The 18,399-nt window shown below is 47.4% G+C and overlaps 1 protein-coding gene across 1 annotated transcript; it reads right to left on the minus strand.

Moving 5' to 3' along the window:
* Positions 1–3,745: 3,745 nt before the first annotated feature.
* LOC116628054 (uromodulin) lies at positions 3,746–18,086 on the minus strand. The gene is made up of 11 exons (XM_032398115.1): positions 18,065–18,086; positions 16,358–16,555; positions 14,222–14,998; positions 14,013–14,120; positions 12,563–12,771; positions 11,458–11,606; positions 9,319–9,564; positions 6,635–6,797; positions 5,962–6,043; positions 5,210–5,251; positions 3,746–4,062 (listed from the first exon to the last, which is right to left on the minus strand). Exons 2-11 carry the CDS (start codon positions 16,449–16,451, stop codon positions 4,001–4,003), a joined length of 1,932 nt encoding a protein of 643 aa, XP_032254006.1. The 5' UTR covers positions 16,452–16,555; positions 18,065–18,086; the 3' UTR covers positions 3,746–4,000.
* Between the last annotated feature and the right edge of the window lie 313 nt (positions 18,087–18,399).

An 18,399-nucleotide genomic window follows, 5' to 3' on the forward strand; every position in this document is an offset into this window, starting at 1 on the left:
CAGAAACCAAACACTAATCAAAAGGGAGCTTAACACCCAAAGGGAAGTGAGAGAAATCAAACAGGCACTGTTTGCACAATAGATTTCCAATTGTACCTTGTGTTCTTAGCTAATCACCTTAGAACACTTCTGCTTCTGTCTGGATGCCACTCCACTTGGGGCTAGTTAGAGCAAGGGAATAAATAAGGAAGTGGGAGATGGGTGTTTTCCTATTTTTGGTCCGTAGACTCTACCCACCTTCAGATACTCAGTGTTGAGGAGTATGGGAAGGGCCAGTTTGGTGATGCTGAATCATGGAATAATACCAAAGGACAGACCAAATAAGTGTCAGAATCACCTCTCCTCCAATCCCTCCTAATATGTGGGCTACCCTAGAGATTGGAAGGTATGGAACAGAGAGGAAGCCGTAGATCTTGGACTGGGAAATGTCAGGCTTGGACCTGGCTTCCATGGCATGGTATTGTGGCATTAATAAGGGAGTCGAAGCTTTTGCAGAACAAGTGGTCATTGCCTGTTCTTGTTTCTCTGGGACTCCTTAAGGAGCCAAGGCTACTGAAGGCAGGGAGCACAGGAGTCCTGGCATTGGTAACACTTTTCAGCAAAACCCCAGCCTGGGCAAAGAAAAGGTGCTACAAGCCACCTTCTCTACTCCTAGTGCATTTGGAGACAAATCCCCTAAATGTGGAACTTATAACCACCACAAATGCAGGATTCCAAAATTCATCTGGGCCCACAAAACAATCAGTTCCTCCTTCCCTCTTCCAACTCCTCCATTCCAGTCTAAACCATGTGGTTAGAGCTGCCTTGCTAAGGCCATGTCTTAAGGCATTTTTTTCTGGCCCCTTGTCAGTACATTTTTTTGCTACTTCCTCCAGACACTCTGCATCTCCCTGACTCCCCTGTGCTATTGTTTTCTTGATTTGGATATTCTTGCTCTGTCATTATCCTCTTCCTTCAGATGTCCTCAATAGATCCCATTTTTCTCATCACTCCATAAACTCTCACTGGAAGGTGTCAAGTTATCTCCTGGTTTCTAGTACCTTTTACAGGCTGGTGAGTTTCAGATCTGTATCTCCATCCTGGACCACTCCCTTGAACATCGGATCCATCCACCCAGCTGCCTGCTGGACTTCTCTCCTTGGGCTGAGATGCTTGAGGCACTTTTAACTCAGCAGGTTCAAATCTGAACTCATCCATTCTCCAAATCTCTCCCTTTTCATTACATCGTCTGTCTTAATCCATGGCACCGCTATGCACCTGGTCACCCAAGCTGGAAACCTGGTTCCTTCCTTTCTCCCTCAGTCTCACATTTCCAGTAATTACCACAACTTGTCACTCAGTTTTCAAGTATTTCTTGAATCTGTCTTTCCTTCTTTAGCCCCATTTCACCAACCCTAATTCAGGCTACCGTCATCTTATGAGGGTGATTTTTAACAGGTGCCTAGTGGGTCTCCTTGCTTTCATTCTTTGTCCCCCTTTGATTCTGTTACCTCTCCTGCAACCAGATGCCATAGCATCACCTCTCAGCATTATCCCCCACTCCCGCCATTTCATGCTTCCTGGGATCTGACCCCTGGCCACAGCTCCTACCTCACCTACAGCTTCTCCCCCACACATTCTATGCTCCAGCCAATCTGTGGCTCTCTGAACTCTTCCCCACCTCCCGACCTTTGCATGTGCTATTCTCTCTGCCTAGATCATACTATGCCCGGCCTCCTACCACATATTTAGGTCCACCTCTCCCAGGAAGACTTTCCTGAACACCACAGGCTTGCTGGTGCATCTTTTCTCTGCTCCTGTTCCTCTCTGGGCTGATTCCAATCCCACTCAATTACCTACTAATTTATCTGTCTCCCTCTGAAGGCTGTAAGTTCTTTGTGGACAGGGATCTTGTCTGCGGTTCTAACCAACACCTAGTAAGTACTTGTTGAGTAAACAAATGGAAAAAAAAATAACATACGTGCATCAGAGCCTCTCCTGTGAGTGATGCCTCAAAATTTATGGTTGTCCAAGTCTCAGTGAAACCTTGCTGGGAAGACACAAGATCCTGCCTTAGGGCCTTTGCACTTGCCTGTAATGTTCTTCCTCAGATAACCCCCTGGTTCGTTCTCTTACTTCTCTCAGCTTCTGCTTATCAGAGAGACTTTCCCTGACCATCCTATATAAAATAACACCCCGTAGCTCTATTCTCTTCCTTGTTTTTTTTTCCCCAAAGTGCTTGTCCCCACCTGACATTTCACATATTGTTTAAATGTATTCCCCCCTTTTAAACCTGAGCTCTTTACCATCAAGGTCTCTGTTTTGATTACTTGCTTTTTCCGTAGTGCCTATAAAAGTGCCTGGCATTGAATTTATGTTTAAAATACCTATTGAATATTGAGCTGAATACCTAAAGGATAAAAAAACAAGAAAGTAAAGAAAAAGGAAAGAAAGGAAAAGAAAAGAAAAGTAACAGAGGGACAAAGGGATTAATTCTGATGTTTTCTTTTCCCTGGCTCTTGCCTTTGGCCCTTGTTTTTATTTTTCTTCATGTTCTAGTGTACCTGGGTCAAAGTGAATCTGCACACAATCCAGCCAGGCTCCACTGACCACAGATTGACCATAGACAGGGTGGGGCTCAGCACCGAAGTCCTCCTACATAAAGCTCTTCTGTAAAGGCAGCAGGTATGGGGATTCGGTGCATGTCTGCGTGTCCGCCTGTGAGGTCCTTTAACTCCAGATACACGTCCCCATAGCCCCTGTTTGCTGATACACACGTGTGGTTTTCCCTGAGGTCAGAAGACTCAACTAACGCAACAGGGCCTTGGTCTGTCCTGGAAAGCCGCAGCTGGAGTCCTGGGAAGCAGCTGGTGTCAGGGCAGACATTTCCCATCAGCATCGGCTTCCGCTGGCCTTGACAAAGAAGTCCCTTGGAATATCTGGGTCTCTTGGGCCCAGCAGCCTCTTGGTTTCTGACTGTGCCTTCAGTGAGCCTCCTGGAGGCCCCCTCATGAAGCGGCCCTGCCCAATGTGGGTAGTGGGTCTGCTCTCCACTGCTGCTGTGGCTCTATACACAGGCCTCCATCTTCTGGATGGAGAAGGACAAGTGCAGTGGAGGGAGGAGGTCCCTAGGACGGGTCAGTACATCACCTCTAAAGACTGTGAGACTTCTGAAGACAGGGACTGTGTCTGTCTTATTCACTAGTGTCTCCCCAGCACCTGTCACGGTACCTGGCACATACTGGGTGCTCACATAAATGTCTCTGCAAAGTTGAATGGACCCTGTGAAAGCATCATTATTATCCCCATTATACAACAGCAGCGGCCCCCAGTTACACCTTCCACGTCTGCTATTTCCCCCACGCCTGCCACATTGTAATCACCATTCAAGTTCTCCCTTTCCTGCCAGACTGTAAGCTCCAGGAGGGGAGGGGCTGTGTGGGGCTCATCCCCTGCTATATCCCCAGCAGCTAGCACAGGGCTGGCGCATAGGATGCTCGGCAAATATTTCTTGAATAAATGGATGGATGGATGGATGAATGAAAGACTGGATGGATGACACTCAGAGACATCATGTATTTTATCTGACTACACAGCAGAACCAGTTGAAGCCAGTCTCTCCAACCAGGGTGTGAACTCCATGAGTGCAGGGATGCAGTCTGGTTTTTCTCACCACAGGATCCTCAGCACTCTGACCAGTTCCTGTATATAGTAGGTGCTCGATAAATACTTGCTGAATGAATGAATGACTTCAAAGACTGAGCTTTTAAAATTATTATTATTTTGCCACATTCTTTAAGGAGACATGGGACCTTATGTGCAGACACGTCACAAGTCCCATTTTGAGAGAAGGCAGAATTTAAAGATACAGGATATTTTGCGACAGTGAGGATTAAAAGGGGGGAAAGAGGAGCAGGTTGACTGAAGTATGAGCTCCCTTTTCTGTGGCTGGAGCACTAAGCTGCATCATTCCCAGCCAGCAGGAAATGAAGCCACAGAGCACAGGGTTTCCAGCTGCCAGTCACTGAGACATCAGGGTCAATGTGGCCCACAGAAGCAGAGGCAGCCAGACCTTCAGGAACCCTGCAAAGAAAGCAATTATAGGGCTGCTGCTAGCACTGATGTGCCTGTGTGCAAAACTAACATAAGATGCCACCTTTAGACCGACCAATTAGGAAAGGACACCCTGTCTGGACTGATCAGTTAGAAAAGGGAAACTTTCTCTTTATCTGCCCTGAAAACCAATTAGAACAAGGTGCCACTTGGGGTGGAAAAATAGGAAAAAGGTGCCCTCCCAGGTGGACCAGATTGAAGAAGACAGCCTTTCTTCTAGCACTAGGATTGGTAGCCCCTCAAAAGGACATTCATGTACAGTGCCCAACCTACTCAACCATCCTTGGTGACCTTGGGATATTCACAGAGGACAAGCCTCTTAGGAACATCTTGAATCTTCAGCTCCAAGCTCACTACAGAGTTGGTACAGAGTTGGCCTAGCTCAGGTAAAACACTAGGTTGGTATAACAACTCCTTCAGATCTAGATGCCAGGAGCCAAGAAGGGCAACAGTTACATGAATTCACTTTTCATCCAGATTTTCAGACAAGTCAGTGTCTGTGAAAATCAAAGGCCATAAAATGCCACCTGTCCCTAGCCTTTGTGGTCAGAGAGGCAGAGAAACAGGGTTTCTTGTTTGTCTGTGATGTTCATCCCGGAACTAAGCCTGGTCCTTGGCATGTAGTAGCACTCAACATGTATTTGTCACCTGTTGAGTGAATCCTAAAAAAGGTGTTAGAGATGAATCACAAAGCTTCAGGAAGTGCTCAAGGTACAGACCTAGTGTGTGCATGTCTACTGGGTATAAGTTTGTATAAGTATGTGTATGTCTGTCCCTGCAAATATGCATGCATGCAACTCCAGCTATCTGTGCATCTGTGTGCAAATATGAGCATATGCATGTGACCTGGTGTGTGTATGTGTGCAAACATGTCTGGATGATATACATTCTGCGTCTGGGCACGCCTGTGTGTGTGTGCACATATGTACTACTGTGGGACTGCACAGGTGTATGTGCATATGGACAGCCCCAGAACCAGGCGTTTCTATAGATGCAGTCACCTCTTCAGAGCTCAGGCCAAGCAGGCCAGGCACTCCAGCACATTCTGCGCCCACATATAAAAGCCCCAGAGAAAGGTTCTAGTGGAGGTCTCCCTGGAAAGAGGACCTGAACTTACCCAGGCTGCTGGAAGCAGCCCTCGAGACTACTGCTTGGACACCTGTAAAGGGAAAGAGAAGGATCAATGCAAGGAGAGGGCATGCAGATGGCAAGAAGCCTGAGAGATATCCCTTCAGTTTGCTCTTCTCTTTGCAGCTAGAGTGGTCTTTTTGAAACCCGGATCCGATCATGTCACTTCCCTGCTTTGGACCCTTCAGGAGTTCCCTGCTACTTTCAGGAGAAAGACCCCAAACTTTAGCAACAACTATATGTCCCCACATGGTCTGGGCCCACCTGCATCAGCTCATCCCATACCAATCTCCTCCCCTTTCCAGCCTGCCTGGCCTTTTCTCAATTCTTCTAGCAGGCTGGGCTACCCACCCCCTTAGCCCCACCACCCTTCCCCTCACTCCCTTTCCCTGACACCTCTTGGTTAATCTCTCCTCAGTCTGAATAATGACTGCTCCACTGGTCTATAAGCTACATGTGAACCGGGTCTGTCTCTGCTTTTGCTCACCACAAGATCCCCAAACACTAGCACAGGGCCTAGCACACAGGAGGTACAAAAACAAATTTGCGCAATGGAATGAATGAATGACTAGGAACTGGTAAAATTTTGGAAGGCAGCTTATAGTCCACCTTGCCCCACAGAATCCACTTGTTCAGTTTCTTCAGAACCCAGTAAGTTCCACGTGCCAGGTTCTGTCATCCCTTATCATCTCCAGAGAATATTCCCCACCAGAAACATGGAGGAGGGAGTGGCTCTCTTACTTTTCCGTGTGATGGGACCCAGGTTCAGGACATGGGTTTGATCTATGCTGCCCCCACCTTGGAATCTGGTCCCGGAGCAGGTCTGCAGGAAGAGGGCAACAAAGAAAGCCTTCCATGAGGGAGACTGCCATGGGGAGTGGGCTGCACTCCTCACAGGGGCCTCCTCCTGCCTCAGGTTGGGGCTTGAGGAGGGTCGAGGCAGGAGTTGTCAGGAGATCTGTATACTTGGGCTCATGCCCCACCTCTACCTTCTGTTAGGTTTATGATCTTAGGAAAGTCACTTAAGTTCTCTGAGCTGCTCTCCCCGTATAGAAAAGGGAGCTAATAAAATGCCTCCCCTTTAGTTACTGCAAAGAATTAAAAAGTTAACAGAGATAAGGTGCACCTGGTGCTTTAAAATGTCAGCTGCTATTACCAGAACACAAGCCTGCAGATAAGCCAGAGCATTTACCAGCCTGTCACACTGCACCGATTCCGCCTGATTTCCCAACAGCTTAGGTCTCCTACCGTGCTCTGCCCACCCCTTCTTACTGCTCATTCTATTCCTGGACTAAAAGAGAAACACAGCAGAAATGTTTGTTTTCTTTTAGACCTTGTGGCCAAATGTCTGGTTATGGGAGACGGGCAAGGGGGAAATCATGGCAGGCAGCCTGAGGGAGGAGAGGCAACTCACAGGTTTGCATTTTTCAGTAAAGGTGTCGCACAGATACACTTCACAGTGCAAGTAGACCAGGTCGTAGTTCCCGGCAAAACGGAACATCTGAACAGAAAATCGGCCCTGAGGGGACTCCCCGTTCTCCACCACCTGGATGGTTGAGTCCTTAGTGCGTGGACATCTGGGAGGGTTAAGTCATATAACGTGGTTGGTTAAGCAGCTACTCTGGAGCCAAACTTCCTGGGTTCAAATCTCACTCCACCACCTATTAGCTATGTGTCCTTGAGCAACTTAATCTCTCTGTGCCCCAGTTTCCCCATCTATATACAGGAAATACTGTTTGTAACCCATATCATAAGATAGCTGGGAAGATTAAATGAGTTAACTTTTCCAAGAGCGTACTACAGTATGTGACACATAGTAGATGCTACATATCTTAATGCATATATATAACGCTGAAATAAAAATGTCATCAGCACAGGGTTGAAACTATGCTATAAAGTCAGCACCTCTGATTTCCCAGGAAATGACATTCAGGATCATTAGCTACCATTTGTTGGCTATCTCCTATGTGCCCGGTTCTGATGATAACAGTGGACACTTCTAAGTCCTGAGGGGCCGTGACCAAAAGGGAGTGAGTGTGTGTGTGTGTGCGTGTGCGTGTGCGTGCGCACGCGGTGCCCATCTATAGACATACACAATTGCACCGAAACTCAAAATTGCACATGAAGAGACTCGTGTGTGTGCTGGGCTGGATCAGGGTACAAGGGCAGGCAAATTGGGCATTTTCTCCACTATTTTACATAAGATTTGCTCAAAATAGATTTAGGAGAGGGGTGGAATGCTGACTGCACAGACGAAGAATGGGAAGGGAACTCCCTGCTTTGTGCAAACAATTCAGATCTGTTTGTAAAAGTGCAGACTCCACTTGGCACAATAGAAGCTCTGAGGTTCAGGGGACCCACCCCCTGAAAGCCCCATGCACGCAACCTGAGCAGGGCATCCAAGTGTCCCCTCCAGCCCCTTGCTGTCTCCTCAGCCGGCTCTTCTTTACACGTCCTGGGATGTTCGCCACCCCTCTTGGACTGGTGGTCCCCAACCCAGCTCCCACACATGCCCAGACAGAAAAACACAGGCACACTCAGCATTTCTTCCTGCTTCTTTTCCAAAACTTTCCAAGTGTCCCACAACATACATGCTCAATGTTTTTACTCAGGAAAAAAAAGTTTACAAATCCCTGCACAGTAGGTATTATTTATGTCCATTTCACATATGAGAACATGAATATTTGGAGAGATGAGATGAATTGTGTCTCCAGACTAAGAAATAGCAAAGCCAAGATGTGGACCCAAATCTCCATGATGCTCCAATCTCCATCAATGCCCCTTTCCAAATTTGCTTTTTTGGCCTTACCTAGAAACCATCTTCGTGTATGTTTTCCTGTGTTTCCCAGCATCTGTATTGTTATAATTTACTTGCTATTTGCTTTAAATATACATATATTTTTATTGGAATACATCTATTTTTTAGAAGAATCTTTAGATCCTGACCACAAATAGCAAACCAGCATCACTTGCCATAAGCACAACATGACCATTTATAGATAAATACAAAGTAAAACAGTGCTATTAAATCTTATTTATACAAAGTAAAACAGTGCTATTAAATCTTAGCTCCCGTCACAGCAGAAGGCCCTAAAAAGACTTCTTTCTGTTGCAAAGGGAATGAGCAATAACAGAGAGGTATAAGTGTCAGATGAGCACCCAACTGATAACTCTTCCCTTGATGTAACCAGGCAGGTTCTAAGAACCGAAACAGGAATAGGTCAGTGCCTTTGGGGGATGCTTTTTCTGACTATGCTATTAAATAGCATATGCCCCTCCCCTTTCCCTGCTTTGGGTTTTTCCTATAGCCCCCTTACCACTTATCTGACATGCTACAGATTTCTCTTGTTTAATTATTGGTCCCCCCTCTTGGAATATCAGCTGTATGAGGGCAGAGAGTTTTGTCCCTTCTATTCACTGTGCTATGCACAGAGCCTGGCACACAGTAAGCTTCCAAAGACATCTATTCTGATTTGAATGACGTGAATTACTTCCTCACAGTGTGGTCCACGGTTCTCCAGTGCCACCTGTGTCCCCCCTTTTACAACTGGTCCTTGGTTAACTGTGTCTCCAGCTCACTCCTCCCAGCCAAGTGCCATCTTGCTTCCTACCCTGGGTGAGTGCACCTTTCAATCAGGTTTCTTAACCTTTTCTTGAGTCCTGGACACCTCCAACCTTCTGGTGAAGCCCATGCCTCCCTCTTCAAAAATAATGTTTTAAGTACATAAAGTACCTAAGATTATAAAGGAAACCAGTTCAACTGAAGCATAGTTCTTAAAATATTAGAGCATTTGATATATGCATTTTATGTTTATGTATCTATTATATATAAACACATATATTTATAAGGATGTATATTTGATAATACATTAAATAATAATTTCTAGTAGAAACTCTAATACTCTAGTAACTAAAAAGTACTGACATGTGTAAATGTTTTCACGTGTCCTGCTAATACTGTGGTTTGTTGCCTATGTTCATAACGGATGGTGATGCTAAATTTCAGCTAGACATTGTGAATATAAAGATGTGCTTTCCCCCAAATCCAAATCCAAAGGCTGCCCCCTCCTGCCCCAGAATTCCATCTATGGAACTTACCTGTTCTGGATGATGAAGTACTTCAGGGGGTCTGTGGCATTGCCGCTGGGTGTAGCGTAGCAGTTGGTCATCAGCAGTGCAAACCGGGACAGGTCACCCCCATCCAGCACGGTGCCCACGTAGAGAAAGGCCTCTGTGGCCAGGGTCACGGAGGAACCTTCGTAGGGCTGTGTGTAGGCAGGGCTCTGGAAGAGTGCCATCCGCACGGTGAACATGCCTGTCCCTCCCACGCTGATGTTTAGGACGCTACAGGGGGAGAGGAGCTGGTGAGAAAACCAGAGCTGAGAACAGCAACAGATGGGCCACCCCTTCTGGTCTGCAGTCCCAGGCCATCCCTGGCAGCTCTCTGCGTGTTTATTTAGCAGGAGGACTGGAACCCGCCAACCACTGCAATGGCTGCCAACTGTGATGAGCAGACATGGGTCACCTCAGGATCTTGTTGAAATGCAGGTTCTGGTTTGGTAGGTTCAGGTGGGGCTCAAGGTTCTGCATTTTTAACAAGCTCCCATGGATGCTGCTGCTGCTGATCCACAGACCACATTTTTTGTAGCATGCCCATCCCCTTCACTTGGGGGCCCTTGCCTTCAAGGAGTCCAATAAACAAATTCTCAAGGGAGTCACCTACATTCCTTCTTTGGTCTTAACCTGGAGCAGTTAAAAGGGATGGCTATCAGTCCTACAGGCCTAGGTCAGAGTTCTGGGTCCACCTACAGCAGAAGATAGGGGTTTTTTGTAAATGGGTTATTTTTCACCACATTGAAAACAGCTACACTGATGAGACTTCACAGAATGAGCCAATAAAGGACACTGTAAGACTGATAATGCTAGGAAATAAGGCACATGATAAAAACTCAGTAATGTAGAAGTCCATTTTGCAGGTGAGAACTGGGTTATTGGTTTGGACTCAGATTTGGACTAGGGCAAGATTTCCAGCTCAAACCGGAGAGACATCTCCATATAGATGTGTTGCTCCTTGAAGTCTGTCAGGCCTGAGACACGGCCACAGTGCTCCAGGGCACTGCTTGGCCAGGTGGTTCTCCAGCCAAAGGCAGACAATGAGCAACCTTCTTCCCCCAGGTCAGCCATGCACCCTCATCAGTGCCTAGTGCCCTCCCCTAGTCTGGTTGGCCCAAAGAACGTGTAGCCATGGATGAGCTTCATAATGAAGGTCATGGTAGAGTGGGGGCTCTAGGCACAATGCCCTAGGTTTGAATCCCAGCTCTGCCACTTACTAGACTCTAACTTTGGACAGGTTACTCAGTCTTCTCTGAGCCTCAATTTCCACATCTGTATAATGGGAACACTACTAATAATAGTAATATTTACAGCTCTTAAGGTACTCTTAAGATTTAAGTGAGAGGTTTCCTGTAGGGCAGTTAACACAATGCCTGACATACAGTCAGCTCTTGATAAGTGCTTGTTATAGTTACAACTGTAATTTTTTCCAACATCACATTCGCATCTTTGGCCTGTGATTCGTCCTAGTCAGAGATTTCCAATTTTATTTAGCAACAGGATCCTTTTACTACTTTTTTTAATAATAAAATCTCATGTGACACCCAATATGGGTGGAACTTCTCTGGTTCACCCTGTAGGCCTCCCCAAACGTACTTCCTTAAAGACCCTCAAACTCTAAGAGGCATAATTTATAAACCCCTTTTTTTATCAAGTTCCTATTTATAGAGAAGGAAGGAAACTAAGGTCCAAATATGGCATGATTTATATATCATATAAATAGCAGGTCTGGACCAAGAGCCCTCCCTCCTTCCATCTGGTCCAACCACCCTGCCCCTCTGATAAGCCAGAGGCCCTAATATTTAATTCACACATGCCAAGCACTGTTGCGCTTCTAAGAAAGGCAGTACGAGTACTGTTAAATCCATTTCACAGATGAGAGGACTGACACCCAGAGTGGGGCTGTCAATTTCTAGAGCCATCTGGTTAGTATGTGACAGAGCCTGGATTTGAATCTGGGCTCCTTCCTTCCAGACTGGGCTCCTCCATTGGAAAATACTGCCTCCCAACTCCCCCACCCAGCAACATATGGATGGCAGTTAACAGGGAAGCTGAGGGCGTGGTGGTTAAGAGGTTGTGGGGGTAGAGATGGCCAGGGGCACTGGGGACCCTCTCTGGCCGCACCTGACCATTGGCTGCATGGAGGTCTTCAAGCTGACTTTCATGTCCAGGGGGTAGGAACACGCAAAGTTGATTTTGATGTTGCGGTCACGGATGATGATCTCATCTGCCAGGTAGAGGGTGTTGCTATATGTGGCATGGGTTTCATTCCTCTGTATTGGGGGGTGGGAGTGGGAGAAAGGGGCATGAGAATCTGAGTAGGACTCAAAGTCAAAGGGGTTTCTATGGCCACCTGTGAGCTGCCCTCCCAGCTGTCATAATCAAAAGTTACAAGGACAGCAACCATTTATGAACTAGGCCCTGAGCTAAACACTCCTCCTGCATGACTGCATTAGCCTCTTCAATGACCCTAAGAGGCAGGGCTACTATCTCCCTGCCTCATGATGAGGAGATGGGGGTTCATAGAAGCTGAGTAACTCTTGAGTAACTTGCCCACAGTATGTGGGATCTAATAAGCCTGGGCTCTCCAAATTAGGCCACGCTTCCTCTCAAACACTAAAAACACTAAAAACCACCTCCAGACTCGTTATTAATGCTGGAATTTCAAACGCTGTGCTAAGCAAATAACAATTTCTGTCTTCCTTTCTTTTGTCTTCTTTCCTTTTCTTTCTGGGGGATGAGGGAGTTGTAGAAGCAGTATTCCACTCCAATATTGAACTCTGGGTCCCTTTTGAGGAAGTTTCTGGAGGTGAGGTCCTGGTTGTCTGAACAGTGGTGATGCAGACCTTGCCTCTGAGGACCACCCAAGACAGGCAGACCTGCTTCTGAGCCCAGTGCTGATACCTCCTGGCTGAGAAGAATCACTGTCCTATCTGGGCCCTTCCGTTCCCATCTGTAAAATGGGGCACTGTCACTATGGATCATTCTCTTTATTTAAAGCTAACATTTATTGAGCACTTACACTGTGCCTGCCGGTGTCTCAGTCACTTCACACACATTAACTCATTTAATCCTCTTAACAACCCTGTGAAGTAGGTACTAGTATCATTATTCCATTTTACAGTTGAGGAAACTGAGGCACAGCCAGGCTCATATGACTAGGAAGTGGTAAAGCTGGGGCTTGAACCAGGCAGTGCTCCAACCCTGTCCCATGTTGGCCAGGACATACCATCATCACTGTCCCACAGGGGCCACCCCTGGCTGGGGTCACCACAGATATCCAGTCCCGGTCGCCCCTCTCACGGAAGCCTGAGCACTGGCTGTCACGCAGGTACATGAAAACCTTCTCAAAGCCCAGGCTCTTCAGCTGGCACTTGCTCAGGGACACCTTGATGTCATTGGCTCCACACTCCAGCCTGCGCTCCAGGAGGGCGAGATCTGAAATGGGCAGGGAAGGCAGGATTGGAAACCTGGGACCACAGTTCAGCATCAAGCACATCCCCGGGGCCCAGGCCCAGCTGGGCAGGCTGACCACTAGCTGGGGGCACTCAGTTTAGCCCCGTCTCATCTTGCTGTGGTCTCCTCTCTCAGAGGGATGGAGACGCAAGACTGGATTCCCAGCATCACTGGATGGATCCAAATAGCCAACCATCAGCTCCATGTTACCCTAAGTGTGGATTGTATGCAAAAAACAGTATTATTTTCAGGTCATTCACTGCCCCCCACCCCCAGCATTAAATACACTGAATCTCAGTAAAACAAAACAACAAACACACTAACACATTAATCGCAGTATCTTTCCATCCTTTCTATATCAAAGAGATAGTCCACACTAGCTACTAATGTTTTTAATGCTATATACTTGCTAATTTCCCTTTTAAAACAATGGAGTGCAGACATCAGGCTAAGTGTTTGGGGCACACAGTGACATCCAGGTGGATTTTTTTTTAACTTTTTTAAATTGAAGTATTACACAGCTGCTGGAATTTAATAATTTTCTTTCATTGTATTCATTTTTACTGTTACCTTCTATCTAAGGTAAGAGTTACTTGCCACAGATAGATGCAGCAGTGGCCGTAAGTGTCCCAAGTTTATTTAAAAGAAGAAGGATTCAACCAATTTAAAGAAGAACAAGTTAATAATAAAAACCACAGTCTAGGTAGTACTTGGATAAAACGAAATTATAAAATTGGTACTAAAATCATGACTGAAGTTTGGGAAATACTATCCTGCTTCAGTCATTGTACATATGGGGAAACTGAGGCTTGGAGACCCACAGAGCCCTGCTCAGGATCCTCTGCTGATCAGAGGAGGGCGCAGCCCTAGAAACCGCAGGCTGGTCACCAGTCCTGTGTTCTTGAGCTGCAGAAATCCAGCTTAGGCAGCCTTTGGCCAACAAGTGGCAGCCACCTGTACTATGGTGTGGGAGCCTCAGGAAGAAGGCTGGGGCTAAGGAGGTTCCTCAAGCTCTGGGAGCTTTGGGGTCCACTAAAGGGATCCCACGAGCCCAGAGAGCTTCTCCTGGTTTTAACAGATATTACTGGACCCACTTTTCACTCAGATGGGATGATATGCATCCCTGCATCATCCCCATATGTCCCCAACTCACGCATAGGAATGTGTGCCTCCCCCACTTGCTGACATTTCTCAACACATTGCCCTCCTCCTACTGGTCTCACCAGTGATGTTGAAGTCCTGTTTGCACTGGCAGCTCCATGTGCCATCATCTGACTTGCAGTCCTCGTCTATACTGCACTCCTCACATGTCCCCAACACGGAGCTGGGGTCTGCAGGATCACAGACACTGTCAGTCAACAGGGATGCTCCCCGGTCTCCCGTGGGGCCCACCCAGGTCTGGAGTGGGGGGTAGGGGGAGACGCCCACTCACCTGTGCAGTAGGCCAGATAGCACTCGGTGGGCGCGCTCAGGTTGTAGACATAGTAGCCACCAGCACAGGCCTTCACTTGGACAGGCGCGTCCCACAGGCAGCAGTGGCCACTCCAGTGCGCGCAGGCTGTGCGGCTCACTATGCCCTCGTCACTGGACGGGTGCGTGCCATTGAGCCACATGGGCGCGGCCGTGTTACAGTGCAGGACCGGCACACAGGTCTCCGCCAGGCGCACACCGCCCGGCCCCATGAAGCGGTACCAGCCGCTCAGGCCCACGTCGCAGGTGTAACCCGCCCCGTGCTCGGCACTGCGCCAGTACTCATCCAGGATGCGGTACTCTTGGCATGGGTCCGCGCATACCAGCGCGTCACCCTCGGGCACGCAGTCCAGTCCCGGCCCACAGGAGCCCGGGGAGCACTCGCAGTGTTTCCCGTCCCCCAGATAGCCCTCAGGACAGACACACGAGTAATTGCCCTTGCTATTGACACAGGTGGCCAGGGCGTGGCAGTGGCTGAGCCCGGGCTCAGCGCACTCATCCACGTCGGTGCAGCCCAGCCCGGGCGTCAGTCGGAAGCCGTCAGGGCAGGTGCACAAGTAGGAGCCCGGCATGTTCACGCAGCTGCTGTCCTCGGAGCAGTTGTGGGCCCCAGGGATGACACATTCATCCAGGTCCACGCACACAAGGCCGTTACCAGTGAAACCCACCTGGCAGGAGCATGTTGTGACAGTCCCGTCCTCCATGCAGGTGGCATTGCTGTGACATTCAGAGCAGTTTCCTGTGGACAGAAGAGTCCGGCCTCAGAGTGGGGGCAGCTGGGCCAGTGGTCACTCAGAGAGTCCTCCTGCATCCATTAGGGCACCATGTTCTTTTAAGACTTGGTCCCTGGATGACTCCCTCCAAAACAACTAAACAAAACTCCCCCGATGCTTCCACTGTGCATTCTTCTCTGTTAAGCATTGCTTTCAAAGTATGTCTTCTTTTAAAATATCCACGCTTCCACATCCAGAGGAATAATAAAGAGTTCTTGACACTTTGGTAGGATTTAGGTGACCCTGTCGCCCCTTCCCCACCTTTGAACATTTAATGCCTTTTGCTCAGATCTTCCCTGCCTCCCCTCTGAAGACTTCCCCAACTCTCCCTGACAGTAGCACTTTGTGTGACATCCTCCATGACAATAAACACAGTGAAGATAACGAGCTGTCGTTTATTAAGCACTTACAATATGCCAGACACTGGGATGTATGCTTTTCACTCATTATCTCATTGAATCCTCCCCAATGGCCCTGTGGGATCGCTTTTGTATTTACCCTTATTTTAAAGATAAGCAAACTGAGGTTCAGAGGGTTTAAGCCACTTGCTCTGTTGGTAAGCAGCAGAGCCAGGACAGAAACCTAGGTGGCAGGACCACAGAGTATATGCTCTTAACCTCTTTACCATGACACTGAAATGGCATTTACTGTGCCCCAAAGTACTCCAGCTCAGGGGAGACGCCCAGCTCCCTTCCCCAGGGAGAAGCTGAAAGCTAGATAATGCAAGACCCAATGGAATGACCTCTTAAGAATGCAGGGGGAGGTGTTTGGGAGCCACTTTGGTGTGTTCAGATCTTGACCTTCCAGTAAATTGCCAGGGGACCTAGTGGTAGTCTCTTGCCTCCAATGTGTGATCCAAGGACCACAGCATCAGTATTACCTGAGAGCTTGTCAGAAATGCAGAATTTCAGGCCCTATGCAGGGCCTACTGAATCAGAATCTGCATTTTAGCAAAACTCCCATGTGAATCCTGTATACGTTAAAGTATAAAAAATGGATTTAGAGGAGCGCCTGGGTGGCTCAGTTGTTAAGCGTCTGCCTTTGGCTCAGGTCGTGATCCCAGGGTCCTGGGATTGAACCCCACATCGGGCTCCCTACTCGGCGGGAAGCCTGCTTCTCCCTCTCCCACTCTCCCTGCTTGTGTTCCCTCTCTTGCTGTGTCTCTCTCTCTGTCAAATAAATAAATAAAATCTTTAAAAAAAAAATAAATTCTAAGCATGATAGGAGAGGAAGCCAGACCTCCTCTGTTAACAGCAGCATTGTTCCCTGCACACACACACACACACACACACACACACACAAACACCCCCCTCCCCCCCACTTACTTGCTTCCAAGGTGTCAGTGGATGCAGCTGTGATGACCCAAGAGGTTACCATGACTACCATCCACACCGAGATCAGAGAGGAAAGCTGCCCCATTCTTTCTGCTCTTCACAGCTTCTTCTGGTCTGGGGAGAACCTGCCCAAAGGCAAGGACAGGTTGACCCCTTGGGATTTCCTCCCTGTCTGTGATGCCTGGAGTCCTGTGGAACAGAGATGGATGGGTAAATGCATGATCTAACTCACTTCCCCACAGTTGGGAGGAGTGCTTAGGTCCTGCACTGCACAACTCCAGAAGATGCCATTTATATGAACTACAAGAAGTGTACAGTGTTGTGGCCCTTGCTTTGTTGTTTTTCCCTTCTGTGACCCCACCCATCCTCCCACCCCCATATTAGCCTCTGCTCCCCCAGTCTCAGCGAATCTGGAAGAACGGAGTCTCCTTTGGAACAGGAAGCAGCAAGATGGGGTAGTGTGTTCTGGACTCCTCATCTTACTGGAGGCAGCTTTAGGTTTTCACAGCCACTCCTGATCCCCTGCTGGGATACTTTCAACTTGCCCAGATCCATTTATCCATTCAACAAACATTTACTGAGTAGCTACCATGTGCCAAACAGGGAGCTACACACCGAGGAAGGCCATGAATAGGACAGGCAAGATCCCTGACTTCATGCAACCCATATTGTAAAGAAGTTGCTTTAGATAAGCAACTCCAGAGATGATTAACCTTCACAATGGATTTTGGTGTTTCCAGAGCAGTCACTTATTATTTCACTCAATTGGTGAAATAATCCTAGGTGGGTATTACTATTGCCTCAATTTTTACAGCAGCAAACTAGGGTAGTAAGTGGTGGTTAAATGTGTGGGACCTGGAGCCTGCCACCAGGATCCAAATCCCTGTTTTATTAATCACTGACAGTGTAACACTGGGCAAGGTATTTCAACTTGCTAATAATTAGTTTCCTTATCTATGAAATATGGATCATTGCTTTCACAAACTGAGTGCCTATGATGTGCCAGGCTCAGTTTGAAGTCCCTGTGATCAGAGAACTTGTGTTCTGGAGCTGTGTTTTCCAAGCCTTTATGATCACGATCTGCTATAAGGAAAATACTTTTTGCCATAACCTGGTGTAGTTGCTTGTGTATGTGCATGGGTACACACATGCACGCACACATGCACACACACACACACAAAATATAAGTTTTATAAAAATCTTAGTATTGTATGCATTGCTTACTGACATAGTCTCTAACATTTAATTAAAAGAAAATTTTGGATATAACCCACAAACGATTTCATGATCTACTAATGGGTCGTGAAAACACTGTGGCAGATGATAACTGACTGCATATTGTCATGGGGATTAACTAAGATGATATAAGCAAAGCAGGGCCTGGCACACAGCAAATGCTATTGTTCACTGCTATATCCCCAGTGCCTAGTACACAGTAGGCACTTTGCTAATATTTGTTGAATGAGTGAAGAAATAGTAGTCATTGTTATTAGTAAAGCGCAGCCTCGAAGGGAGGGAGATTGACCAACTGAAGATAATGAAGCCAATAGTCAGCAGAGCAATGACCCAATCTAGGTCTGACCCAGGTGTCCAATCTCTTCATTTCCTTCCCCCCCTCTCCCAAACAGAATGGGAATTAGCAGAGAACTAGGTGGGGGAGAAGTGGCTAGGAGAAGAGAGAGCCATAGATAGCCTTACCTGAAGCCAGAGAGGTAGAATTAGTCCGTTTCCAAGTGTGTGCCTCCTATATATACATCTGCCCCTGGCTGGCAGTCTTTCCTCCAATTATTCTCTGGTTCTGTTTCTTGAGATTGTTTTCTTGAGGGTAGAATATTTTCCCCTGTGGGCACAGTGTTTTCCTTTCCTAGGCTGTCAGATTATTGTTCTTTTTCCTAATATGTGGACGCCCCAAATGACTGACATTGGGGGTCAAACTTGTGCCCGCAAATATAAGGCCTCTGTTTTGCACCTTTTGATATAAAGAGATTCCTTAGTTAGAAATTAACCGGAAAAGCAGTGCCAAGGTACTAGGC

Source organism: Phoca vitulina, unplaced genomic scaffold, assembly GCF_004348235.1.
Source record: "Phoca vitulina isolate PV1807 unplaced genomic scaffold, GSC_HSeal_1.0 scaffold110, whole genome shotgun sequence".
Lineage (NCBI taxonomy): Eukaryota > Metazoa > Chordata > Mammalia > Carnivora > Phocidae > Phoca > Phoca vitulina.